Here is a 9,847-nt window from a genome sequence, read left to right on the forward strand (position 1 = left end):
AAAAAAGGGAATACACAGACTACAAGATCATGTCTACAAATTTTAGTAGTCCACTGAATCTTACTATGTTTACTTAAGTGAGGGAGTTAGATAAACTGTATTCAAAAATTTTCTGGCTCTCTTGTGACATATGTGACGCAGATGTAAATATGTGTGCGTGTGAAATTTAGCCTTTAAACCCTGTTGATCTGTGCTCTGAATCTGTACGGATTTTAAGATATATGGAGATTATTTTTAGATTAATGCTTCCAAACTGATGATTCTGTTAAAGCCATTAGCTGACTACAGATGTGTGAAAGGTGTTCATAGTGAGACTAAACCCATTAGTCCTCTGATTTGATGCTGGGACGATTGAGCCATTTCCTATTTCCATATATACCTCATGAAGGTCGAACAAAGTGTTTTAATTTCACCAAACTATGATCAAAAAGGAAGATAGTTTGCAGAGGCGCCATCTAATTACTTACTAATCTAATGGTTCTCTTTGCTGTTGTCCTTTTTATTAGTTTCTGAAAACAGCAACATCTTGATGCTCAAAGTATAAACAAACCTGTCGTCTTTCTTGATCTTTCTCTTTGGCTTTGGCGATCCTCGTGGTGAGGTTTTCCAATCATTCACCGGCAGTCTATGTGAAGATCGAGAACCACAGTTTCCAGAGGATGACGCCAGACTGGCCACCTCATCATCAGGGTCACTGAGTCATGCACAACACAGAAATGTAGACAGTAAGTCAGCTGCTGTAGTCTCTAAAGCAGAGTTTAGACCAGGGGTGGGCAATCTCAGTCCACGAGGGCTGGTGTCCCTGCAGGTTTTAGATGTGTCCTCGAACCAACACAGCTGATTTAAATGGCTAAATTAGCTCCTCAACATGTCCTGAAGTTCTCCAGAGTCCTGGTAACGAACTAATCATGTTATTCAGGTGTGTTGACCCAAGGTGAGATCTAAAACCTGCAGGGACACCGGCCCTCGTGGACTGAGATTGCCCACCCCTGGTTTAGACCACTTGTTGTGGAATCAGCTGAAAAAAAGTCAATAAAATCAAACCATTGCTGCGCCTTGAATGTGCAGCGCTTTATCATGAGTTTGTTGCTCATGATAAAGTCCATTCTATTGCCTGTTTCATTTGCATAAACAAATAGATGGTGGGTTAATGTATGTTACCTCTGCTCGGCTCCAGCGTCCTGACTGTCATTCTGTGGCAGGTGATATGAGCGTCGATGGTAAGGTGAGCTCAAGTGTCTGTCCTGTGACTCCTCTCTTGAACTGCAGCAGGCATATGAGACAAACACACCAATACTTAAATTAATAAAAAAATAAATAAAAATCTTCACAATGCCATTTTCATTGCAACATAGCATGACAACCTGATGTGTACGTGAAACTACCTGAACAAAAACCAGGGGTTCTGAATGTTTTATACACAGAGAAATCAAAACAGGCTTGTGAAATGTTTCACACAGGATGGGGGTTCAAGTATTTATATGTTAGATTACACACCAGTCAACAAGTCCGTTGTCCCTGAGACTGTTCCTGGTTTCTCTGGTGATATCTGGAGCAGCTGGCCATGGTGTGTGGCTAACGTTGCCATCTGAGGACCCTCCTCCTATCACAGGATTTTCCTGTGATAGCGCATTCTCAAGCAGAGATGGTGTGTGACTCAGTCTGGACTCAGACTCTGCTGCCCCACCCACAGGCCCTTCTGCACCTCCAAGTTCAAGGGCCAACAAGCTGTAACACAATATATATTGGCTTATGTAATTTAGAGAGCATTTCTGGACTGGGAAAATAAAATATAAAGCCAACACAAATGTACATACATTAAAACAAGAAAGTGAAATGAAACTGCAGAATCAGAATCAACAGTAATTATGGTTATGTAAGGTTATGGAATAAGCAAGCTGTCAAACTGGTGACATGTACAATGTTTTCCCATTACAAACACATTACCATATCGCTTGCACAGTGATCTCAACTTTGACATTATTACCATTGAAACAAAAAGAAAGAGCTGAGGTTGCATTGCACAAATGATAACACTTAAGTGGATTCAAAATAGTTTTAAATGTTTCCACAACTTCTTGTTGTCTCTGTATCATTACAACATCCACACAGCTCTGACTCCACTGACATATAACCAAAGCTAATCTAACATTACGCACATTAGCCAATCAATGTCCTAACTAAAACATTTCTTATAGTATAATAAATGCCATCAAAAAATAAAAGCAAGGTTGCACAGATGCAGGCAGTGCAGAAACATCCCCCTGCAGCCAACGACAGAACAGTTAGCATCTGCTGCAGGGAGTTATCAAGAGCAGCCCTAGTGAGGAAATAGAACTGGTCAGGGGCTGCTTATATCTGAATTTGATGTCACAAATGGCTGCAAACATGAGTGGCTCATTGAGAGAAATTGTAGGATTCATGTGGAAAAGAAAATATACAAGGAGATTGTCTTTTCTCACACCCTGTGCTCAAAAACAGTGAGGAAGATGGTTTTACATAATGTGCTACTACCCTAATCAAATGGAGTAGTAAACATAAAAAGTGTCAAACTTTAGTTTAAGTGGATCATAAAATCTCAACACTATTATTTCTGCATGCTTTTTAATACTCCTAATCGCTTTTTAATTTACATACCCGCTGTTGCTGGCTGAGCGTGGTGAGGTTAACAAGTGCAGTGCAGAGGCGGCAGAGGCCATGCTGTCTGTCTGGAGGGCAGAAAGAGGCAAGGGATCCAAGCTGGACACTAGTCCACGCTGAAGCTGCAGGGTCTGAGAGGCGATCTCTGGCATGTCCTGGGACATGGCTGTGGATGCTGAGGAGATGACGTCAGGGGAGCGGGCTCTAGTTGGAGATGCCAAAGGTGGCAGGAGTGGAGGATCTAGAACCTGAGAGCTGTCGAGTACCAGAGGACCACTAGGGGTTGCCAAAACCTGGATATGGAGAATAAGAGTTTATTAAAATAAGTCATGTCATGAAGAAAGGGGCAAGGTTGGTTGAAGTAGGAGAGTGGTTTAGATCATACCTGCAGGCTCTCGAGTCCGGGAAGTAGCACAGTGGAAGCAGCTCTTGGGCTGCTGGTGGAGGCAGAGAGTGGCAGCCCAGTACTGCTGTTGTCAGCCCTGTTAGGACTCTGACTTGCATCCTCCATAGCTCTGAAAAACAAGCATACATATTCCCAAATGTAACCAAAACCAAAACAGTAGGGAATTATTTGTATTCAGCTGTTAGAGATAAATGGAGTCTTTAAAGTAAACAAAAGATAACAGAGGCTTATTTTTTATAATTAACAACTGGAGATAGAAAACAACCCAAAATCATTTGTCTTCATCCCTGGCTTATTTGAAATAAGTACAAATCTAAAAACTCCACATCCTGGTAAACATAATCTGTAAGAACAGCATTCACCAACTCAAACTGCATGTTATAAGGACACAGATGATAAAATATCATTTGTGATATCATCTTCACACTTTCATATGCTAAAATTTTCCGTTTCCAAATGAATATATAGAGAATTCTTAATTCCATACCTGTTTGTTGAGTCAGAGTTGCTGCTTATAGCTGTCACAATGGTCAGACTGCTGGCACTGCTCCCAGGAGATGCTGGTACCTGAAAGGATGACAAAAAGATGATCTTCAGGCAGAAAATATGATAGAAGGTTTGGATAATCACTGTTCAGTGTTTATAAATCGGTTTAACTGAAGCGCATTGCAGATAAGTTGGGTGTTTCACACCTGAACCCTGTTCGCAATGATTATATTTATCCAATATTTTATTGACTTTATTCAACTGGGTGGAGGGGTGTCCCTTGACTGGGTAACTGGTCCATCAAGGGGCTAACACAGTGTAACATTCAAACCTACAGCTAATTTGGACTCACCAGTTAACCCAACATGCATATATTGAGACTATGGAAGAAAACCAGAGCATCCATAAAAGCAAAGAGCTAATAAGGAACAATTTGTCCTTTTGTATGTTATCAGCTTTTCTTTCAGTGCATAACTAGTCCTATTTAGTTTGCACTAGTGTGTATTAACAGGGTGTTGAGTGCTGTTGCCAACTATAGACCCATATGTGGGCGAAGGTGCTATTCACCGTGTGACAAATCAAAAGAAGACACATGGTGTTCATTTGCTGAAGCTGTAACGGTTTTGGTCGTTCTGTAAACTTCAGAAATTTTTTAGACTCATCAATTTTCTTCTCATCAATCTACACAGAATATTCATAAAGAATGAACAAATACAAGCTTTTTTTTTAATACAAATTAACATAACTAATCTATATTACAAAACTTGCAATTAATATCCAATGCCCAAAGATGGTTATCAATTGTCTTTGAGATGGTTCCTCAAACTGACTGGAACCCACTGGTACCTAACTACATTCAACACCTATGAGTTTAAAACTTATAGCTCACAGAACCAAGCTGTGTGGTTGAGAACAAACGTGTGTCAGGGCAAAGACCCAAGAAGATTTGCTGTTGTCATTGCTGCCAAAGGTGCTTTAATCAATTATGAAGTGAAAGGTTTTAATAGATTTCACTTCATAAAAACGAACTGAAAGATATTAATTTGCAATACTACTTTTGCAAATGTAATACTTAAACATTTTTTGTATCTTGTGGAGTATTAGGTCTAGTTAGATGAGGTAAAAAGAATGGAAAAGGTTTGAAAACTTTCTGACTACAGCGTAAGGATAAGTTCATACTGAAGTGCTCGGTGTCATGAAGGCATCAGGAGTCATCAGCTTGGGCATCACTCCGCTGCCGGTGCCCGAATTTGACAGGAAGTCTGAGGGAGCAGGAAGTGATGGGATCTTCCTTAGATCAGTCTGTGAGCCACTTCCTGAATCCTTGTCAGAGCTTTGATCAGTGAGATGATCTGAAAACCCAGCTGGAGACATAAAAAGTGAAATTACTTCCATTTTGTGGCAGAATTTGATCTAAAATAAACAATTTTTAAATGATGTATAAGCAGATATAAATAAATTTGATTTCAAAACTAAAGTAAATTATTTATGAGAGAAGACTAGAGGTGGACCAAATGTGGAGTAATCATACAAGTTGCCTTATTTTCATTGAATTCGTCCCTCTCAGCATAAATACTAAATCCTGTCAGTTAAAGAAACTGCTATCTTACCCAGACCATCCTGAGAATCTGAATGAGGAAGGAAGGCCGCAGAGTTGGAACCAGCATTGGGCTGAAACCAAATCTGAACATCCTGCAAACTCCTGCAAACATAAATGTAGAGACATTAAACAAAATTACTAATAATTACTGATACTGCCATATCATACCATGTGTAAAACGAGCAGCAAGCTGCCTCTGCATTGTCGACTATAGTATCTTTACTCCAAATAGAAAATGGCACACTTGTCAGTCTTTCATTTGGGTTGACTGCTTTCAGAGGGTGGATGGGTACAGAGAGATGTGGTATACAGCACTGTTTTAACAAAGAACAATTACATGCTATATGTCCTGTCCTTCAACAGAAGCTTTCCAGTACAGTAGATTTTTCCACAGTGTTGGAAAGAAATGTCAGCTCCAACACAAGAGACTGACACTAGTCACCAAGTACACAATAAGTGTGCACATCTGCAAGCAATTCCATGGAAATATACGGAGCTTGCTGACTGGATGAAAGGCTCCTTTACAGAAGAAATCCAATAAACTTGGCTGACAGCAGAATTATGAATATGTTAAACTGAGCATGGTTGCCCATTCTATTCTATTTTCAAGAAAAAAATATTACAACACAAAACAATATTAGTGAGTCCTATAAGAAAGTTAATCACTGGTGTGTACTAGGAAAAAAAGCACATTTTGGTCATTCAGTGTGCATATAACTGACCGCCTGTAAACCAAGATGTCCTGTTAAAGCGTTAAGTTAAAGTGACACAATCTTAACACTTTTCACCAAAAAAAAGGAAGAAAAGAAGAAAACTCACTTGGTGTGGACACAGTAGAGTTTAATCTGGATTCCAGATTTGGACTCTGTGGGTCCTTGAGGGCCCTCTGGAAAAGATACACATGAAAAACATGTGGCATTAATGAGGAACAAACATATTTAATTTCAACTTTGAAGATGGCTTCAAGCACAAAAAAAAAAAAAACTATTCCAATGTGTGTGTGCACATGTCTATGCACATGCATGCGTCTATGTACCTGTTGTCATGCTTTCACTCTCCTCCTCAGCAGGAAGGACCTCAGTGTGCCGCAATCGACACTGGGTAACATCACGTACCCCAAAGCTGAGCACAGGGTGGGTCAGCAGGAACTCTGACACAGCTGTGAAATTTGCCTTTCCTTTCTCCAAGTCCTGTCGCAGCTCCATCACATATAAAACCTGCAACATCAGCCAAGTATGAAACTAAGCTTAGGAAGAAGTGGTAACATGGGTAGCCAAGAAAGTGGCATTGTTCAGGGACTTTCACAAACAGAGCAGGTTTCCTTGTACACTTGATGCGTGGTCTTTGATCAGTGTGTCTAGAAAGGTAGTTAATTCAGGATTTGTATCTTTTGTATTGATGAAGTGTGCCAATTAATTTACACAAAGTGATAGAAAAGTGAGCACTTTAAAAAGGGGGTTGCACAATATGATTTCTCACAATGATTACTTGCTTAAAACCTATTTTAAAACATTTGTGCTAACCTTCCTTTGCACATCAGTGAGGATCAGATACTCAGCAGAGAGGTCCAGGCTGGCCTTGAGGCTTGGCAGAGTCGATGAGTTTAATGGATCAGGGGAGAACCTTTAAGAGAAAAGTACTGTGAAATTAGTATCTTTGTATGCTGTCCTTAAACAAATGGTTTCAGCTAAAATATCAACAACAGTCATCACCAAATGTCTTCAGTACAAGAATCATTTTACTTTGGGACTAGTAAAAACCCCTTTTGTGGGCCTTTCCTGGGAGACATTTTTTTGCTTTTACAGAGCATTACTGTTAGACCAGGTTTGTACACCAAGGCCAACCAGCCAGATACTGGTTTGGAATAATGTTTCCCTTAAGACGTGAGCTTTTTTTTGACCATGTCCTGATTTCTTTAAGGTGTACTGGAGGTGTGCTGAGGTACTGAGGGTGCAAGCAGAAAAAAAAAAAAAAAAAGAGAACTCACAGCTGTTCACGTTACATTTACTAACTATTCTTATACATGCTTTCTGCCATCCCATGCTACATTTATAATAACGGTTGAGAAAAATATAAAATGACTAAAAAATAATTAGTGCTTTCAGCGTTAATTTTGTTAAAATGACGTTAACGACATAACTGCATTAACGCAGCAAATCTCCGTTAGTGAGTTAATGCGGCTCCCCCCGTGCGAGGGGCTGCACGGCACTAACACGTTAACGAGCTAACATTAACATCATTTTAACAAAATTAACGCTGGCAGCACTAAAAAATGTATTTCAAATAATAGACACCTGATGGTTTGTAAACAGGTCCAGGAAACAGTGCACCACATCTTCAACTCCTGGTTTTGGTCAGCTCCAGTTATCAGAAATCGCCAGAAAGGAACCCTGTAATGAAAAGCAAAAGGGGACAGAATTGTCAATGAGAAGAAGAAAGAGATAGAGATGCACTTGAATAAAAACCCACCAGGACAGCCTGTGATAAATTTGCACTTTGAGTTTGTGTGTGCAGACTCACTCGGGATCCTGCCTCTTGTGGTTGTCACAGAAAAGAAGACAGGAGAGAGGACGTCCTCCATGAGGCCGCAATTCATGAAGACATCTATTTTTAAGGAAAAATGCAAAAGTGAATAAAGGGCAGAGGTGGGAAAACCACATAGAAGAAAAGGAAAAAACAAAGTGGTAAACCATTTAAGAATTAATTAATTGGTTTGCTTACCTGGGTTTGTCTTGCCCACCTTCTATGTATATCTGCCAGAACTTGATGTATCCATCATGGCTGGCTGTGGCTAACACGGTTCCATCTGGAGAGAGTGCGCCTTCACTGACTCTCTGGATAAACCAAAATTAAACAATGTTCATAGTCAATAATGCAACAATTCTCAGGAAACGTGAGACCTTAAGTACATTAGTTCCAGACATTTTGTTGTACAAACCAAGACAATGAAATGTGTCATGTTTATTTCAGAGTTTTTCATATGAAAATGAAGTCCCACCTGGGTATGCCCCTTGACTGCGATGAGGCCCTCCTTTACTTCTGTGGCATCAACAGGCCAGCTGCTGTTGTTGGCTCTCAAGGCCTCCAGATCCCATACCTCAGCCTAGAAAAGGGGAAACAGTAAAATTAGAGATGAAACATTTCTGCTTTTTCTGCAAGTGTTTTGTGTTTTAGCTGAGACACAGGATTGTATTGCTCTGTCAGCTAAAAATCAGTGAATGAACAACGACATCATTATTCCTCTGTGGGCAACACCACACTACTTTTTAATGTATGTAAATCTATATATATTTATCAAATTTATAACAATGTCCTAGTGTAGGCAACTGAGTACTCAAAGTTTTATTCTATTTCAAAGTTCATTGGCTTTTCATCCAGCTCAGACATATCTGTGTCAAACATTTATACCCTGTCTTCATGTAGAAGAGCCAAAGTTTGACTGGCATCATCCTGGATCTCCTCATTGTCATCCTGGATGAATGGACACCAGATGAGGCGACGATGGGAATTCAGTGGAGTGTTTTCTGGCCGTCGGATATGAACTACTATCTGATCTCTATATAAGACATGGGTTAAGGAAAATGGGAGACAAGAATAGTTTTGGAATTCCTTCTGTAACTGTGACAAAAGCAGAGGTGAAGATCAGTGTAATCTTTAACTTGCTAGTTTAGAAGCAAACAGAGGTAACTAAGTAGTGAAGATACAGCCTTCATTGGCAGTATCCACACACACACAGACACACACACGCATTCAGTTTCTCCTACATTCAGGATACAGTATCTTGTTGGCAGTGTAGGTGAGCTGCCAGACCATCAGGTTGCCCGCTTCATCTACACAACCTAACAGAGATGAATCAAGGTGGGCGAAAGCCAGATCTGTGACGGCCCCGGTGAATCCCTTCAGTAAGGAACGCTCACCAAACTCCAAACTGAGGACACGAACCATAGCATGGTTGTTGGCTCCTGAGGGGAAAAAATGCCCAAAGATAAACCAAGGAGCCTTTGTTATTATAGCATTGAATACACAGCAAATCCATTGAATAATGTTATAAACAACCATAGTATAAATAAAAGTTTAATAAGTGGTATGAGCAACATTTTCAGCCCTTTAAAGTAATGGACTACAATGCATAGTAATTCTGGTGGAACATATGAAACATCTCAACTGAGCCTTGAGATCAGACCGTTCATAGTTTCCCATTATGCACTTACAGAACGTAACTGCCTTTATGCAGCAACATGAATTATCAAAGAGCTGATTAGCTAAAACAATTTTTTTTTTTTTAAATGACAGAAAAGCACAAGAATTGTTTTTTCTGCACAGCAAAGGACATCCTTAGATCTGTCAGACCAGGGAGGGGGAAAAAAAAAAATTATCTTCAGTCTTTATGCTGTGAAAAATTTCTAAATTGTGTGTGCACACCACTCCCAGAAAAACCAAGAGTAGATTGGAAAGCAAAAAGAAAAACATGCAAGAAACAACATCGGGGATCAGCAACAGAGATCAATTACTTTAACCAGACCACAACCAGATCACTATCAAGAAGTGTGGGTACAGGGGAGACTGATGCTGAGGAAACCATTTATAAGGACAAACAATTTGGCAGCTAAAATTAAATTTTAAAATGAACATGCACAGAAGGATTTTTGGAGATTTCGAGTGCATACTCCTTCATAGTAGACCTTTACGCCTTCATAGGAATAAAGGTAGAAGGT

The 9,847-nt window shown here is 39.9% G+C and overlaps 1 protein-coding gene across 1 annotated transcript in view; it reads right to left on the reverse strand.

Moving 5' to 3' along the window:
• Positions 1 to 9,847, reverse strand: part of edc4 (enhancer of mRNA decapping 4) — a 29,589-nt gene that overhangs the window by 16,504 nt on the left and 3,238 nt on the right. Inside the window, exons 4-20 of the mRNA XM_005751493.2 lie at positions 8,908 to 9,131; positions 8,541 to 8,688; positions 8,131 to 8,235; positions 7,854 to 7,966; positions 7,653 to 7,736; positions 7,427 to 7,522; positions 6,656 to 6,755; positions 6,169 to 6,349; positions 5,952 to 6,018; positions 5,143 to 5,234; positions 4,712 to 4,896; positions 3,534 to 3,613; positions 3,026 to 3,155; positions 2,638 to 2,933; positions 1,498 to 1,728; positions 1,162 to 1,263; positions 551 to 694 (exon numbers count right to left, since the gene is read on the reverse strand). Of these exons, the coding sequence (XP_005751550.2) occupies positions 551 to 694; positions 1,162 to 1,263; positions 1,498 to 1,728; positions 2,638 to 2,933; positions 3,026 to 3,155; positions 3,534 to 3,613; positions 4,712 to 4,896; positions 5,143 to 5,234; positions 5,952 to 6,018; positions 6,169 to 6,349; positions 6,656 to 6,755; positions 7,427 to 7,522; positions 7,653 to 7,736; positions 7,854 to 7,966; positions 8,131 to 8,235; positions 8,541 to 8,688; positions 8,908 to 9,131 (2,378 nt within the window). The remainder of the gene's footprint in view (positions 1 to 550; positions 695 to 1,161; positions 1,264 to 1,497; positions 1,729 to 2,637; positions 2,934 to 3,025; positions 3,156 to 3,533; positions 3,614 to 4,711; positions 4,897 to 5,142; positions 5,235 to 5,951; positions 6,019 to 6,168; positions 6,350 to 6,655; positions 6,756 to 7,426; positions 7,523 to 7,652; positions 7,737 to 7,853; positions 7,967 to 8,130; positions 8,236 to 8,540; positions 8,689 to 8,907; positions 9,132 to 9,847) is intronic.

Source organism: Pundamilia nyererei, unplaced genomic scaffold (assembly GCF_000239375.1).
Source record: "Pundamilia nyererei isolate P.nyererei 1_Seehausen unplaced genomic scaffold, PunNye1.0 scaffold00314, whole genome shotgun sequence".
NCBI classification, from domain to species: domain Eukaryota; kingdom Metazoa; phylum Chordata; class Actinopteri; order Cichliformes; family Cichlidae; genus Pundamilia; species Pundamilia nyererei.